This window comes from Opisthorchis viverrini (assembly GCF_000715545.1).
Source record: "Opisthorchis viverrini unplaced genomic scaffold opera_v5_73, whole genome shotgun sequence".
Classification (NCBI taxonomy): Eukaryota; Metazoa; Platyhelminthes; class Trematoda; order Opisthorchiida; family Opisthorchiidae; genus Opisthorchis; species Opisthorchis viverrini.
The window spans coordinates 40,063-57,970 of NW_008751729.1; the positions used below are offsets into that span (position 1 = coordinate 40,063).

General features: G+C 44.7%; 2 protein-coding genes across 2 annotated transcripts in view; one reads left to right on the forward strand and one right to left on the reverse strand.

Moving 5' to 3' along the window:
• The window catches only part of T265_04411 (hypothetical protein), a gene marked incomplete at both ends in the record, with an annotated part of 37,237 nt that extends 33,842 nt beyond the window's left edge, over nucleotides 1-3,395 (forward strand). Inside the window, one exon of the mRNA XM_009169156.1 lies at nucleotides 2,507-3,395. Within this exon, the coding sequence (XP_009167420.1) occupies nucleotides 2,507-3,395 (889 nt within the window). The remainder of the gene's footprint in view (nucleotides 1-2,506) is intronic.
• Nucleotides 323-17,908, reverse strand: part of T265_04412 (hypothetical protein) — a gene marked incomplete at both ends in the record, with an annotated part of 34,008 nt that continues 16,422 nt past the window's right edge. Inside the window, 4 exons of the mRNA XM_009169157.1 lie at nucleotides 323-1,296; nucleotides 10,514-10,645; nucleotides 14,519-14,669; nucleotides 15,411-15,823. Coding sequence (XP_009167421.1) covers nucleotides 1,085-1,296; nucleotides 10,514-10,645; nucleotides 14,519-14,669; nucleotides 15,411-15,823 — 908 coding nt within the window. The remainder of the gene's footprint in view (nucleotides 1,297-10,513; nucleotides 10,646-14,518; nucleotides 14,670-15,410; nucleotides 15,824-17,908) is intronic.

Below are 17,908 nucleotides of genomic sequence, written 5' to 3' on the forward strand. Positions count from 1 at the left end.
TTGGCTGTTCCTGTCTAGGCTTAGTCAAACTGACAGTATCTCTGCCTCCGTGCTTCATTCGGGTAGGGCGATAGCTAGCAACCGGAAGCGTGTTACAGCAGAACGAGACTTTCAACCTCAGCGAGACTAATCAAACATTTCATCTGAGGAGGGACGTGGAATCAGTGAGCAACCATTCGTAGCGACAGGGGCTATAGATTAGCTGGGTGCCTAAAAATCATAGAGCCTGTGGAATAACCTTATTCCACCTACTGACAACAACAGTGGTGTAGAGCCTGAGTTGGACTTACAAAAAGTTAACCGAGTACACTAGAAGGTAAATCGGACGGGTTCATATTGGCGTGACGAATAATTCGTACAAGCATAATTGAGCACCATTGGAACATACAAGGTAGGTAGCATAGCTACATGAAAGGAGGGGTAAGCGACCAAGAGAGAAAAAAAACATTGTGCGATGATACGCTGGCTTAGTACAGAATATGGTTGAGTGTTGCAGTAGGTCCATTGAAATGCGAATCAAGGGTTTAGCAGATTATCCATAGTTGCGTAAGGGAAGTACAACAATGAGATGAAGGGTATGGTTGGTGGTTTGCTGTCTAGGTCGAAAACAAGTAACATTGGAAAATATATTGTGGCTTAGGAACGGTGGTGAGTCCACCCAATGCATGTAACCTTTGAGCATTAGGAGAAACGCGCAAGAGACCGGCGCAATATACATACTAGACTCGTGTAAAAGAGGATGTTTGAAGATTATGAGAGGAACATGGAAGTAGAAAAAAGTCAGAGATAAGTAAACACACGGATGTCGGGGATCAGTGAGAACATTCAGAGAAGGATCGACCGCAAACTCTCCAAAAAGGTTAATAGGCAGCAACGAGTACAGTAAACAGAATTGAACATATTTACACCCTGAAGCAGGATTGGAACGATGTGTTCACCGGAGGCGAGGAGTGGGCATGGAAAGCAACCGTGGATACACATATGGTTTCGGGCTAGAGGTGGGGTGAACAGTCTCTAGCGAATGTTACTTCAATAGATTATGATTATTTTTAGTACGTATAAATCCGAAAGTCATTTTCACATCCTAATTGTCAAAATATTGAGTTTCTACATGGCTAGCCCAATTGTCGAAGACGTCGTACAGAGATCGGAAGGTGGGTCGATTTTCCGGTCGCACGTCCCAGCACTTGAGCATAATATTGTACAGATCGTCTGGACATGGGTGGTTCGCCGTGTGTGGATTGGGGAGTCGGTAACCTTTGTCTACTTCCACAATGGTCTGACGCGTGCTCATACCTGGAAACCGGAATAACAATAGATGCGGATTAGAGCGAACATAAACGTCTCTATCACATATCAATCCAGCGGGTCAACACTTAACTGTGGAAACAAAAGAGTGGCGAAGATTGACGTAAGTGACCGTTGCCCACCTGGTTCGTATATGCATCATCAGTGCCCACATCATGGATGCGAACAGTGAAGTCACGCGCAACAGTATTGAAAACCATCCAACTTTTTCCGTAAGTCCCGTAAATTTTTCACCGCGGGACAGTTCGGTTCACAACTAGGCACGCCTCCATATCCTCTGTTAGGAAACAAGACTCGGAAAACGCGTGCAATGAAACTCTGTAACGAGGTCCACCTTATCGTCGAAACTGTGCCTTTGCGTTTGCGAAGCCATTCAAGTGATTAGCCGACTGTCGAAAACCATTCAACATAGTCAGCATTTTTAACGAAGAGAGATGTAGGGATAATGATTCAGTGTTGAAGAAAAGCTCATTTTTTTAGATCTCCCTCACTTCAGCCATGATGCAGAATAGGAGTACCACAGGAGGGTGACCATACATCAATCAGCGTAAAACAGAAACTTCAGTACGGCCTTTCTATAACCCGTTAAGCCACGGTACAAATAGATACCAGGATTATACCATCCCGCCTTACATAATCACTTATTAATCCGCTAGAAGCTGTAGAATTAATAATCGTCTTTCCCTAGGAATCTCTGAACAAGGTTTGCAGCGCAGTGGGTTAACGCCACAATATTTGAACCGAAAAACATGACACGACTGTAAAGCAAATCCCTGAGAAAATTCAACTGGTTGACTTTGTTCGCGCTTTCATCCTATTGTGACACGCTAGGAGAGGAAACTGCTTGTGCGAAGCCACGTTGATAAGAGTATGATAAACAAAACTATGTGAACGGAAATGACTGGTTCAGTCATTAGGAATAGTGAGACCAATCCACCACCTCCTTCGAAACACAATATGCCAACTTATGCCTTTATCTCAAATAACCTAGCGCCTTATTTCACAACCCACAGCTTGCGGTTGCTTTGCTGAATTGTTTCATGTTATCCGGATATGCAACGATATTCCAGCTTAGAGGATTAAACCGCTGGTCTGTTCGTGATTGAAGTGGCGAATCGTAATCATCCGCTCGCTCATGTGGCATGAGTTTATTGTGTACATGCAATTCATGTTTGTACGTGGGCTGGGATACTGCCAGGGCGCCCACACCTAGACGAACGCTGGAGGGTCTCCAAAACCCTGGTGTTCAAATAGCCTGTGAAGACAACCTTGTCGATCTGGAATATGCAGACGACATCGTTCTCATGTTCGAAGAGGAGGAGAAGGCGCAAGTATTCTTGGATGGACTGACCAAAGTCATCCCGTCATTTGGTATGCACTTTGCACCTACAAAGTGTAAGGTCATGCTTGTGGACATGCAATCACTGAACACGACCCTTACAATCCAGGGAGAGGTACTACAAGTTGTGGAGCGTTTTACGTATCTTGGAAGTTGTATTAGTTCTGACTGTAGTGTGACGGATGAGGTGAATGCACGAATCTGCAAGGCTCGGGCCGCGTTTGCAAATTCGAGACACCTATGGCGTCAGAATGGTTTATCCCTGAATCTGAAGGGACGTGTGTATCAAGCTACAGTACGGGCTGTTTTGTTGTATGGCTGTGAGACTTGGCCTATTCGAGCAGCGGACCTGAGACGTCTTCAGGTGTTCGACAATCGTTGTCTCAGAACCATAGCTCGTGTGGGTTGGTGTCGGCGAATCCGTAACGAGGCAGTTAGAAAGCGTGTTTTCGGTTGTGTAACGGGTACTTCCATTGAAGAATGTGTCCAGCACCAGAAGCTGCGTTGGTTGGGACATGTGTTACGTATGCCGAAGAGAGTGCTGTTTTCCATGCCCAACTCAGAGTGGCGTAAACAGAGAGGTAGCCAACACTTGACTTGGCAGAGGAGTATGAAGGAGATCACGAAACGCTTGGGTGCAGTTGGTCCTACTCGCCTTCCAGGATGGGGACCGCGTGATCCTCAGTGTGCCTGGTTGGAGACACTACGAGATGTGACTGCCAACCGATGTCAGTGGCGTTCTTGTTAGTTTCTTTTGTCAGTTTCCGTCCAGATTGCCTGAGTGGATGTCTGGAGGTCTAGACACCTCGGTATGCTTGTGTTAAGCTAGCACTAAGTCCCTCCCCCATCCACCTTTATTCTTTTCTTTATAATAAGGCTTTCAAATAAGTCATGGTTGTACGGTATTGAAGCATCGGTGTTGAACACTGATGTCATGTTGTCGCTCGCTCACGTCTGCTGGAGCACGTAGGTTGACTATGGACAATCTGATACAGTTCACTTTCATTCACATCACTTTCGTTTGAACATTCCTCTTTATATCCTGACACAATAATTCTGGCGAATCTACACCAACCACCTACAGCTAACAGTTCACCATGGTTACATTCTACTTTTTAAAGGTGGCGATCAACGGATGTGACGGCATAAAAGGACAGAGCTTTTATAGAAATCCATGTTACCCCTTTCGCACCAACCCAAAACAACGAATAGAAGTTGCGGTATACTATTTCACGTAAGGCATTTTCAGGAGATAACAACCTTTTCTCGATCATGGGATCTTACTAGATTCTGTCAGTAACGAGTGCCTCAATTCGAAGAACGGCTTAAACTCTTTGGAGTAACTCTGAGGCTAGATTGATACCCTTCAGAGTATTGTAAACACTATAATTCCACTTTCATCTGAAGTTTGTCTGGCGTGTGGACGAACGGAGCCAATCATCCATCGTTTACCAAGAAGATGGAACGTCATCGCCAGGAACTACTCACAGGGTTTCTACTATTGCACTTGACTCAGAATTCCAAGTGTGTCTGGGATTGCTTATGGAATTTCGGTCTCAAGAACTGTGGTGAAATAGTGAACGCATGTGAAGTAGCTCGCCTGAACACGGATACAACTGCCCAACAGATGCTCGTGGCACCATAGCTGCCCAAGTGACATGCCATTTTGGTTTCAGTTCCAAATTTCCTCCTTTCCACTCCTTACACCATCTGAATGACTGATGTTCGTAACGAAATCGCCCCAATACTAGTTTTTTTCACGAATAGATCACATTTGGTGGGTTGAGCTGCCTAGGCTAACAATGATGGACCGACTAAATCATATTAATTAATCGTGCACACGGTCACCACTTTACCCAAGAGGGCCAGGAGCGACTTGCGTTCTCAGTGAATTCATCCACTTGCGATCCATCATCAGTTCATCCACCACAACAAATTCCCAGGAAAGACCCTGAAGAACGGATAGCGAGAGGTCTCATTTTTGGCGCTTCCAAGGCTGACGATATGCACCGCAAAGAAGCGACCCGAACGGAGAAGAGAAGGCAATTCAGTGCTTTGCGAAAGTGTGTGAATCAACGCATGGAAATGTGAGGCATAGAGACAACAATGTAAACTATGCGATTCCAATGAGCTTGTTGGTGCCTTCGGGCATAAATATTGGGAAGTCATAAAGCACCTTAGGTTAAATGCCTCATTGGTGTTTCAGCAGTATCTTTCCAAACTGGTCAGGTCTACTGGTTTGGATTTCCAGTCTATCATAGAAAATCAACCGGAATATTACTGAGTGCTGGGGAAATCAACACTCTGACGATGTTGCGGATGCCTTACACTGAAAATGTGACCTCAGTTGGTGACGATTGATCCAGCATCGATAGTAAAAACCTTTAAATGCATGCCGAAAATCCTGGGAAATCGACAGTACTACATCTGACCTATGTGTGACTAAGAATGTCCGTGGTATCATCCTTGCGCATCGTATGGATTGCTCGTTTTATTGTGCATCAAATCACCCAAGAGTGAAGCGTACGGGTTTACACATGTGCGTGTTGCGACAGATTTATTAATAACACCACTGCACGGCCCGACAATTTGGAAATTCCACCCTATCCGTGCTCCTACGCAAGTTTCTTCCAGTGGAACGTCCAAGAGGAAGTGCACAGTGGGTAGATGATTCTATATAAAGCTGTGGACTCCTGGGGATAATGCACTTTTTTCTGATAACAGGGTACCAACAATGATCATAATAATAGGGAAGAAAATCCATGCTAAGGCTCCAGGGCCACCAGATAGTTTGAGTGAAGTCGGCAAGGCAGATAATTTTTGGCTAAGAAGCGAGGGTAGATAAGCCAAGGAATGACTGTGATATCGGACACCGGGTGTGCGGACTAGCGAACAAGGATAGAATTGTCATATCAAGGTTCATTCAATCTATCAGGCAATCGAAAATCCGCGGGTTTATCTAACCACTTTTAGTTTGTGGCCGGGAATAGGACAGACTCTCGCCCATATTTACGGACTTTCATTTAAGTGGCTGATGCGACACACCAATAGCCTGAGCGCAGATCGTCGTTGGAGGTTAAGCAGTGAATCCTCAAAGAGAACAGCAAGAACTCATATACACAGCCTGACTTACTGGGCTGGCGAATACGAACTGCAGATATGACGAACTAGAGATTTGATAGGCTTAAGACTGATTGACTAAAGTTGAACGAATCGATGTTGATGAACTCCCACAAGCTTTACGTTCGTCTGCTCGACAGAAGTCACAAACGTGGAAAGTAACTGGCGACCAACTGCTGTGAAACTGGTTGAGGTGGGATCAGCGAGATTAACAGAGTAAGAAACGGCCATCCAGCGAGAATCTACGCTAACCTGCACGTCGAAGTAAACCATGCCTACTTCAGCCCGACTTGGGTACCCTCAGGAACACCATCGTAACTACCAAACCCAAAATCTGCCGCTATCACTTTGGATCCAATCTACGAATGTGGAACGGCAGGGGTTCTACGGTCATGAGAAGAACATGGCTGAATATGAAAAAAACACAGACTATAATTCTTGATCACCAATGCAGACCTCATACCAAGTCTCCGTTTTCCAGCAACTGAAGTGGAATTCATTGCCCACGTTCGTGACAATTCTGTCCGTACTTTGCACCCACCTTTGAGAAACAAGGGTGCTTTTTCTGTTGAGTAGAATTGCTTACCATGATAAATTAGCTTGCCGTAGATGGGACAGACCCCCCAGTATGGCCTGGGAATGCAATACCGCTGGTTGAAATTTTGAATATGGAGCTGAATCACCTAACAACGCCAAGCATCATTTCGGCAGTTGGTGAATCGACAAATTAGGTAAAATAAATAGTAGTAGATCAGAAAAAACGTAAATCGGGACTTTGTCCTCAGTTATCCTCAGTTATCGAGTTCTGTCATGTACACTACAGACTCAATATACTATCTCAGGCAAAGCTATCCACCGACCTAGATAGTTTGTTCGCCTGCTAGCAACTGAGACGAGATCACTAATCGGGATACTTTAACACGTTCGGTACACCCTTTGGTCGACTTGAATTACTGCACCTTCCGAAAGCGATGAAGAAATATCGCGAGACGTTCCAAAACAGTTCACTTCAGCGCCAAACAAACTTCCGGGCCTGATGTGTACTGCTGACCCTGAGGTGATATTTGGAAAACTTCTTCAGAACTCGAATTTGACCCATACTGTTTAATCAATCGTTGTTGTTGAATAACTATTCCAGATAACACTGAGTTTGTTACTGTTCGTGAGGTTCGGGGATGCCTACCTAGATGACACCAAGGAAGTCTTCGGTCTGAGCAACCCAAACTAGCAGAAGAATGCGGACCATCCGATTCGTGATACACAAGGATATGTTGTTGAGATGGGCTGAAGAGTAGGTGAGCAGATAAACCAGATTGTTACAGAAGCACCTGTTTCAGCCTATTAGGGTCAATATCAACAGCCACTTATTCAATACTATAGTAGCTCATCCAGTATGAAAACTGCGGTGCCTCAGCAAGGCAGGTCAACAGACTACAGAAGACGCGGTCTGTCGGAAGCTGAACAAAAATACGTGCAAATGCGAAAAGAAACTCTAGCAATGCTGTTCCACCTTGAACAATTCAACACACGTTTGGCGAGACGGTAGTGACTACGGGTCGTGAACCTCTCAATCCTGTTAGAAAACCCTTAAGTGCCAAAGTGTTTGCGGAGAACGGTCTTACGAACTCAAAAGTGCGCCTATAAGCGTTCATACCAAAAAGAATGCCAGGCATTGATTTCATATCAGGGATCAAGTTTCAAAAAATACCATCCGGTACATCGTCCACACGAAGTAAAGTAGGGAATAACTGTCGACAATGCACAAAAATTCTCTAATCGCCCATGAAAACAAGCGGCAGTGTATGTTTCTGAATGCAGTGGTTGACTACTAAGGTAGTTTATTGAGATCGGCTAACTGACTTGCACCATGGTTAAACCATTGATTAAGCGCAAGAGGTGTCGTTGTATGCAATACAGGATTCCCGATATTTGGCTCTCTGATAACGGGGTTCGGAATACCAATCAGGGGTTCGTATTGTTCCAAAATGAAGTGTATCAAGCATCGGAGTAGTAACGTTTAATATAGTGAATGCATTAGTGAATCAGATTGAGCAATTAAGGCAGCTAAAATCCCCATAAAACCAACGACACAAAAGACAATCTATATCATATGTTGCTGGAACAACGAGAAACACCAAAGTCGTCAATAAGATGTGGCGCAATACGGCAACCCTATGAGCGCGGGACTCGCGTACTGTTGCCTAGGACCGATCATTCGTTAGCTTTCAGCACTCCCAGACCACAGAAAGTTTAGAAGCGGTGGCATTAGCGCAGAATGCGGCATAAATACTTCTACGGTCTTTATATTAAGGACCTACAAACTCAGAGAAAACGTTTGGGTGGAATGTGTGTCTGTGCAACCCAACAAATAGAACAGACGGATTTCGATGATGATGGAACTACCGGAATCAGAATAAAGAAGATGCATTCATTTGCCAAAATGGTTGCCTGAAAGCGGCGGAAAAGGGATGACGAAAGTGGAAAGATCAGAAGTGGGAAATCTTATAAAACGTGAAGAGGTTGATAATCTTTTGCATAATTTATGAACTACTGGGTCTTGAACTATAAGTAGTTTGAACGGATCATCAGCAGTCATGGTGTACAAAAAAGATTATTTTTTGGAAGTCTCGTCGATACATTCTGTCACGTTTGAACCTCCACAATAGAAATCCACGAGTAAGCATAATCTGGCAGAACAAGAGAATAGGTGCATACCTAGACTGTCAGTACCAATTCCAGTCAGTATCCGAAGCCAGGAGGCTAGTACGGTAGAGGGATACGAGACTCAACGACGTAATTAAGAAAAAAAGGTTCATATACCAGTACGATAATGTGCAACGAATGAAGTGGCCTTGGTAACGCAACAAACCCTAGTTGCGGTATAACCCCGGAATGACAGTAAACGCAGGGAGACGCAGCACTACAACAAACAGACTAGTGGTTGACAACCGGACCGGAATCACAGCTCTCCCTCTCACTTGATTGGCAACAACGAACGACCGTCTCGTTAGATAGAATTCTGTGTGCCCATAACTTACGAATCGATCAAGCAACAGAGACAATAAAAACCAGAGCAAAAACTCAAGGTGGAAGAATTTAAACCACGCCCTTTACAAAAATCATTCCCATGGTAGACATTTAAATCATGTGGAATGAACTCCTGCGGAACCGGTTCAGAAAGCAAGCAATACGAGCATTCATAACCGCTCGGCTAGGGGATCATAAACAGTGCGGCCAAATAAATAACAACGGTTGAGCTGTGAAACCCTGGGAATTTTTGTCTAAAAGGCGGAGTGGCAGGTATATTCCATTTGTAGCTCGGAAAAATCGATTAACCTGACTGGGTGTAAGGGGTGTGATCTCACAAACACTCAGGGTTAGTTAGCGTAAGGATGCAGCGAGAATTAAAACACATAACAACTGGATTACAAACTGTTTAATATTGGTCACAAGTTGTGGTACTAGCAAAAACACTGGGAACTGTGCGGCGAGTATAAAATCCAACAGTCGGATGTTTCGAGTAATATACTCGCAGTGCAATCTCATCAAATTCCTGGGGGAAAAGTTACGAGTTTTCTTCGGCAACCACGGTGATTAGGGACCTATTGGTCTGTTTTCGTTTCTTAAGGCATGCAAGCCTGATGGAAGGGTTTTTTACTGTCTTCCTAGGAAAAGGGTTTTCCTCACACAAATAAAGCGAAAAAAGCAGGCAATCAATGCTTAAAGTGCATGTGAAACGATCTTGTCTACCAACTCTGACGGACGGATGCCGGGGCCCTGCAGTACAATGAATGCGTTCCGCGGAGAAATATGGAGACCTCAAAGGGCGCCTGAATTTGAAGTTTCCAGCTGATTCCAAACCGAATATGTCCTATCCCAAGGTCGACAAGAGCTGAAACATTGAAACTTCTGAAGAAATTTTCTATTGAGCATATAAATAAAACCTCATCGAACCGTGTTCGTTCTGCAACTCCCTAACCAGTTACGCTAGAAAAGCCTATGCAAATCAAGCAGAAAAAATTTCAGTCTACATGAACTAACATGTCCCATGCAGTGTCTTAAATCGCGAGTTTTTTTACTATGAATCACAAAGGTTCAAAAGTGGCATGCCAAAAGTCAGTCTGTATTTGATCGTTTCGCTGGTACTCGCGCAAAAGATAGACTATCAAGCGACCTTATGAAAAATGTCATGATGGAATGGGTCAGTGATACACGAAGTTTGTTGTAGTAGAAAGTTGCTGTCTGTAGTAAACTGGAGACAATGCTAGCTTCCTTCCAGGAATACGTCGGACGGCTGGATGAAGTGAATAAAAAACCAACGTTCAAAAAAGATGGATCAGATAAGAACCAACAGCAAACAGACGCCAGGGAAACGGTCGATGTGTCGGGCTCGCAACATGCGGACCCCCTAGACTCCGTTTGGATGATCAAGTATGTGTAATCACGAAATTTAGTTGAATAGAACGGTACTTGAAAATTTAACCACCCACTACAGGTCTACAAGTCCGGAGCTGAACACATGACATCAATAATGACGACCATTCACAAAAGCATGCGACGAATGGCGTGTGATACGCTGAAACACAACCGAGTCGTCACAATTCATAGACAAGTTCTGTTGCATAACAGCACAGCACAGTACAAACCGAGTCTAAAATTGACAAGACATCATAACGAGTTGGTAAGCGTGAAAAAGTGAGGTGAATACCAAGGTGTGCGGAATACGGTTGAAACTGACAAACTTACCAGGGTAAGGTGTACCACCATAGGTGACAATTTCATACATCAAGACACCAAAAGACCAAACGTCTGATTTGATACTGAATATATGTTGCAGAGCAGCCTCCGGTGCAGTCCACTTGATAGGAAATTTGGTGCCTACAGAAAGATGAAAGCGAGAAAATAGCAGTACGCAAGTAAATCAACACAGGGCCTAAGAGACGTTTGCAGGTGAAGGGCGAGCGGAAAGTTGTGAACAGGGCGAAAGTCTCATTTTGTATGCAGCACTTGCACGATGCTGCCATAAACACACACCAAGCACTCTGGAAACGTAATCATCTATGGACTTGCTGAACTATGAGGAACAGATCCACTCTCCTATAGGAGAGGATTAGGGTTTCATCAATGCACCTTTTTAACGGCGCCAACTATTGTCGTATTTCTAGATAGCCGAGTAGCACATAACTCTGGGGACAGAATCTCACCTTGGGATTGCTCTAGTGTTTCTAGTGCTTTAGTATTTCTTATGGAGATTCGATAAGTTAATTTTAGACCATGTTGATCTAGTAATCAACTTGCCGAGAGATTTTGTAACACCACTGGGCTTTACCATTAATGCCCGATTTCGAGAGTCAGGGTTGTTAAATACTCGAATTTACACGATGTCTTCGTAGGTGACTCACAACCAAAGCACCAACACCAGCAAACGTACAGGGCTACTCATACTGCAGACGCATCTGTATAAGCAAAATCGAAATTGCAGTGCGCTTGCGCTGAGCGCAGTTGCTGAGCGTCCACTGTTAAGCTAAGGTCAGAAGTATAGTGCCCGCCGCCTATTCATCCCCAAAGACCACAATAGCCACACCCCAGTGGATGTGATTGCATGGTATAGTGCAGGGGAAGTGTGATTTTATACTGAAACGTAAAGCAACTGACGGCACCAGCACCCAGTGGTTTAATGAGCCTCTGGTATTGAGTGTAGTGTCGTCATGCTTGGGCAAATCTGTATAAGGAGCCAGTCAACTATGTGTATCATTATTCAAACACATAGCGTTGCAAACCTTGAGGTATGCAAGCAAAGTTACCCGTCAAGTGCAAAAGAACTTTCGTACATTCCCAACCAGAGTAGCTGGCTACAAACCTTAATTTGGCAATGGTCGGACTATTCGATTCCGTGTGAGCACCACTACTCGGTGATACGAATCCCGTATTGGTTTCGGCTCTTCGGTTCCTAATCCACTGGACTGTTAACAGATGAAAGTTTCACGTCCCAAAAGGGGGGATAGGATGAAATGAAAATAATTAACCATCTCACAGTACTGTCCGCTTACGGCTAAAGTGTCAAACGAATTAAAAGAGCACAAGTTGAGTGAGAACTCGATCGAACAAAATTGGCTGGAAACAGTAAACACAAAAGAAAGGCAAAAATCAACTCATGTCTTCGAAGCCTAAATACCCTACAGGAAATCACACGAGATTCGGCAGGCAATCATCGAATGGTTCAGGTCGATGAAGTTGACCAATGACTACATGGAGCGACACATTGATTTGAAGTTAAAAAAATGCTTCAATACATTCCCACTCTAACACAAATACCTTTTTTTCGAAAATTGTTTATATTTCGTGCACACAGGAACAGAGTGCGTGCGCACACTAAATTGTGCGTTTGTTCCGAAAGACAATGAAATTGAACGAACTGATCAGATGAACCAGGAGAAAACTGGCAAGGCCATAGTTGACAGTTCTTGACAAATAGCCAACCAAAAAAGGCATGGCGGTTCCGGACACTTCAACTCACGTAACCGGCCTGTCTCAGTCAAATGGGGGCTACAGTAGCTCCAAGACCTCTCCGAAAATAGTCTACTTTCCCAAAGAGACCACAACAGCGTCCACTGTCATTCACAACCTTCGTTTTCTCTTTTGGGTATCGTCTACAGTTATCCTATTGTACAAACCTGAAAGCACACCGGTGGCTTGGGTGTGCTCCAGTCTCCTGCTTCCATATGCTATACAGAATCCGTCTGAATCACTGTCTTATGGCTGGTTTTTGGGTTGGAAACAACATGAGACGGAAGACATTAAGACGGAATACGCATCACATCCGAAAAAAAAACTAGAAATCGCCTACGACTCCGTTGAGAACTTGATTGCAGTAGTAATCAAAATGCCTCACTGTAGTTTCCAAAAACTATGTACGCCACCTTTAAAATATTTTAGTTACCATAAAGGGGGCAGAATATCACGAAAAAACAGGACTGCCATAAGATAATTTTACAGGTGGGTGATATAGGTGAAGTGACGAACATCCCACGGGACGATAGCTGGAATCTTACCACTGCGGATGCCAAGAATGGAATGAACCAATCACCCAAATGAATGAGTAACTCGTCGTACCTAGGGTATCCAGTGTGTACTTATATCTCTAGTAAGTTTATAAACAAACCAGCACATTACCTGCCTGGAAATCGCTGATGTTGATGCAACACCCAGGATGAGCTGTGTAATGTGGTGCAGCCGTCGTGAACGATAGCCTAGCTTAACCGCCTGTATTATACCAACGTCCAGAGCTTACAGGCCTCACATCGCCTTTGGAGAGAGGAAAATCAGCTCCACTTTGCTCATCGATGAACGCGGATGGACCGGGCAACCTTCTTAGAACAAGGCGATTTTCCGGTTATCCAGCATCATTAATTGATTGTTTAATTTTCGGAGCCGTTGTTTAAAAAATAAGACTTTATATCAAACTCCCTTGTCGAATTCGTAGATCACTAATGTGCGTTTCATGTGCGTCCCTTTAAAACATCTGGGCTTTTGGCCCCTGCAGATCACTACGATCAATAGTCTTTACTCAGTATACTTCAGCACCGAAATACCTTCGAGTTCTTACGAAAAGCCTTCCACTTTCACACCTGTCACCTTTTATGCTCAAGATCTGGTTCGGAGATGTTTTATAAAACAAGGTGTTTCAAATGCACTGGGGATTGTGCTAGATGAACGAGATTCCGTTATTAATTACGGGTAGGTATTTCAATTAATAAGATGAATAATAAAGATAATCATTCAGCTGTAACACCCTTTCGGTGCCTAGCTGCCATGCAACCCAAAGGGAGCACGAGGGCTGGGATACTGTCAGGTTCCCCAAGCCTGTTTAAAAATTGCGGGGTTCCACAGTACATTGGGTATCCGTATCTAGGTAGCAGTATCAATATGCCAATTTCAGGTACCATACCCACAAATTCAAGACAGCTGTCAGAAAATTATCATGCAAGACACTGTCCACATGCATCTTCGCTTACTGCAGTGAATCTACTGATCACGACTCTTGAATGTGTAAACGCCCGCACGCACATCCCACCCAACACAATGCATTTAAGCTTAGCCGAGTGAAGAATTTCGGTGTCTGCTGGTCCCAACAAGAAGCAAAATCACTCTTACACCTGGATAATGATCTATATCCGTTTTGTGACGCGCAAACCGCGCTGTTCATGAGACTAGAGCAATATTTTCCTGGTTGATCGGTTATCAGCATCGAAACCAGGTTGTGTGTTTAACCGGCAAACACAATATGCGAGTTATCGTCTGGTGGCTCTGATCAAACCATCAGTCAAACAGCGGCCTATTTTTCAGAAGTGCCCGGGAAACTGAAAATCAGCGGTAGAATAGGTACACAGCACTCATGTAGCCGATCGCGATCGGTAGACAATCAGATGAACACCAAAGTAACAATGGGAATGGATTCTGGTATATCCGTTGGTTCCGTAGTAAAGAATCCGGTCCGACTTACATCAAACGGTTTAGATTCCAGATACACAGCTACTAGCATAGGTGCAAGTGCTGTAAATACCCTGCCTGAGTCGTGATCACATAGCATGGAGGTCAAACAAAGGACTCTGTTACCGGTTCTCGCTTCATTGCCAAACCATAATATTGACAGCCCTATGGTATGAGGAGTGAGTGAATCTAAAAATGCTTTCAAAATATCGGCCGATAGCATTCTTACATAGTTATAGAATCAAATGAAACGAAACTTACTGTGGTCTGCTTGAGCATCATCACTGATTATCTTCGCAAGACCGAAATCAGATACCTTGACAGAGTTGTCGGAATCCACGAGGATGTTGGCAGCCCTGAGATCTCGGTGAACGGAATTGCGCTCTTCTAGGTATGTCATGCCACTGGCGATCTGAGGAGTGAGGAGAAAGAAAGTTATTCATCCTTCATTCTAAAATTTTCGTGGTGCCGAGTAGTAGTAGTAGTAAGGTACAGAATTCAGAACTGAACGTTTATTAGCTGTCAAAGGCCTAAATGACCGAAATTCACCCTTTTCTATTCTATCAATCAAGCGAAAAGCCATAACATCATCAGACTGCGGATGTGCTGAGAAAAGACAGGAAAAACTGATGCGTTGATCCATAAGCACTTTGGGTTGAACCACGTGTGGATGACCTGCCACGCAACGGATACGTTGTGTTGGGCGTCAGTTCAAGGTAGAGAATTTCGTACGAAACACTAAATCGATTTTAGCCACATGTCCATGCTAAGTAAAATCAAGATATTATTCAAAATAGAAACAACCCACCTTTCTAATCGAGAAAAGGTGCAATAAACACTAACACACCGACACACTTTAGAGCCATAAGAGTATTTCGAACGCCAACCTCCACAAAAATGCTCTTCTGCTCAGTGGCACTTTGAACGCGATGAGTATTGGTCCGGGGGTTCGAGTGTCACAGTACAACAAGATATGAAGTGTGTGAAACAGGACCTAAGACCCATTATCCACAGGAGACTATCCCTTGAGTGTAACCCTACACTAAACATGTGATGCTTCAGATCACATGGCGATCAGGAGGCTGGAATCGTGCACATATGAAACAGACAGACAGACAGACAAAAAACAACAGAATAACACCACAAGACATACCTGGGCCATCATATCAATCAGGTCGCTCAAACTCAACTGCTGACCTTCATCTCCACGCAGAAAATCTACCAGCGCTCCTTTCGCCATCAGCTCTGTGATAATGTACACCGGTTCATCTTCAGGTTGAGTGCACACTCCGAGAAGCTGAACGATACGGGGATGATGGAACTCGTGCATCAGGCGAGCCTCTTCGATGAATTTGGTACGGTCAGTGTGGCTCAGGCGCATCTTGACAGCCACTTCCACCGAATCATTCCATTTAGCCAAGTACACTTCACCGAAGCTCCCATGACCAAGTTGTCGAACCATGGTGATGGAGTTACGATTGACTTCAAAGTCTCTAAATTGCACTGGTGGTCGATAGTCACGAGGACATGGGACGGTCAGGCGGCAGCATAAACCTTCAGCAGTTCCTGAATAAAATCAAGTTCGGAATCAATGGTGAAGGAGCTGGGGTAAACATACACTAAGAAATTCTTCTACAGCTTCTGCTGCCACCCTACAGCAGCCAGCTGTATCGGTATATAGAATATTCAGCTGTGATTGCCCTTCGGTATGGTGTCACCACGTAACCCGATGGCAGCACAAAGGCTGAGATACTGTCGAGACTAAGCAAGAGCAGCTAAAAAGCGAAGGTAAGGCTCAAACTAGCACGGGCAGGCTTCCTGATCAGTAGCTCAATCCTCGAAATTGCACTGCCCCTATGACACTCACAGAGTCCCTCATGTGACGATTCCCAAGGGGGAGGACCAGTAAAACGGCCCTCGATGTTCTGAGTTATCAGTGTGGCTCAAAAGTCAGACTAATCATGTTTTTGAGTCAAAATATCCCGTTTGACCAAAGAGGATAACGGGATGCTCTACTTCGTATGCTACACTCTCTTGCAACTGATATGTGCTTATTGTCTGGTACAGTAATTCAAGATCCAAATTCGAACCATCTGCCCTCGATCGTCTTCGATCCAGACTGCACAACTCATGTGATTTGGAGGCCGCTACCGTTGACCGTACCCTGTTTGGTGGGAACACTGCTTGATTAAATGTCCACTTCTGAGCGCCTGGTAAGGTCTGCGAAAGTACTGGATGACTGATGCTCGTTCATGGTACAGTGCTCCTCCCACAAAACAACCAGGCCTGGTGAACCGGGAAATTAGTTGGTCTCTATACGAACGGAGACCGATATTTCTACTCAGATTGAATATCTGTGTTTCACCTTAGAGATCAGACTACCGCAACTATTCCACCAAACGCCAATTTCGATCAGGAAAGGCTTGCTTTTGGGAAGCCGTCAAGTCTCCCATGGCAACATGGAGGTTCGTCTAACCCAGCGATACATGGCTTCACACCCCCTGATTTCTTAGCCGCCTGCTTGTCTTAAAAACGCTGCACGCGCCACATCTAGCTAACCAAATCGGTCACACGCCTCGGGATTTCTGTTTTTCATTTGCGCAACTTTAGTGTTCTACTTTACGAGACCCTGGACGAGATGACCCAGTGGTTAGAGGGCAAATCTACTGACCTAAGGGTCCGTGGTTCAAACCCGACCTACGCCTCACGACTTCCACTGTCTAGGCTTGGGCAACCTGGCAGTATCCAAACCCTCGTGCTTCCTTCGGGTAGCATGGCAGCCAGGCGCTTCTTTAGAGACCCTAACGGGTTGAGTTGTCAGCAAATGATGATAAACAAGCTGAAAATAACACCAAGGGGTCAAAGCCAGTGTCCACATTTAGCATACGAATTATCATTCATACACATGTGGCTTTAATGAAGGCTGAGCGACGCACAGCCAACTGAACATGGATCAATGCAAGCTCCTGCTAGCCCGGAGATTAAATTGGCGGTAGCTTTTCAATGGTACTCATATCTGTTCTGAGACCCATACCAAAGCCGATACTCTGGAAAGTCGAGTGGAAGTAACCGATCTATCGAAGCCCTACAAAGTTACTCACTAGGGCAATAGTCGCTATTGGGGAGTGTTGTGCCTGAACGAGCGTGCACGCACCACATCTACGCAGAGGCCAAATGTGTTGATGGTCGGTTGGTTTCACAGTCCAAAAGTTGGCCCTGGCTGGTACGGGAGTGTATGTCACGAGTTGTTTTCGCCAAATGATGAGCGAGATTGTTCATATACACGCAGAAGGTATGATTTTACTCGCCCCACGTAACAGACAAAATAAACCAACGACCGGTCGATGTCCTATTAATCGTAGTTTCCGAAGGGAGGGAATGGGGTCCAAACTACGCAAGAACCGGTTAGTTATAGGGTAGGTCAGTGGTGGTCTTCCCACAATATATATTTTCTGTTGAACTTACAAAACTCCATCGACCGTGTAAGTACATAGGGATAGTGGCTAGGACGAGAGTCCGGCTTTTAATTGTCTCCAATAGACTGAAGCTTTTAGGCCGTCACGAAGAGACTGGACCTTACCGTGGTGTGACGGTTTGCGCACCTCAGCGATCCATTGAGCTATACTGGAGAGTGTCCCGCGACACTCACAG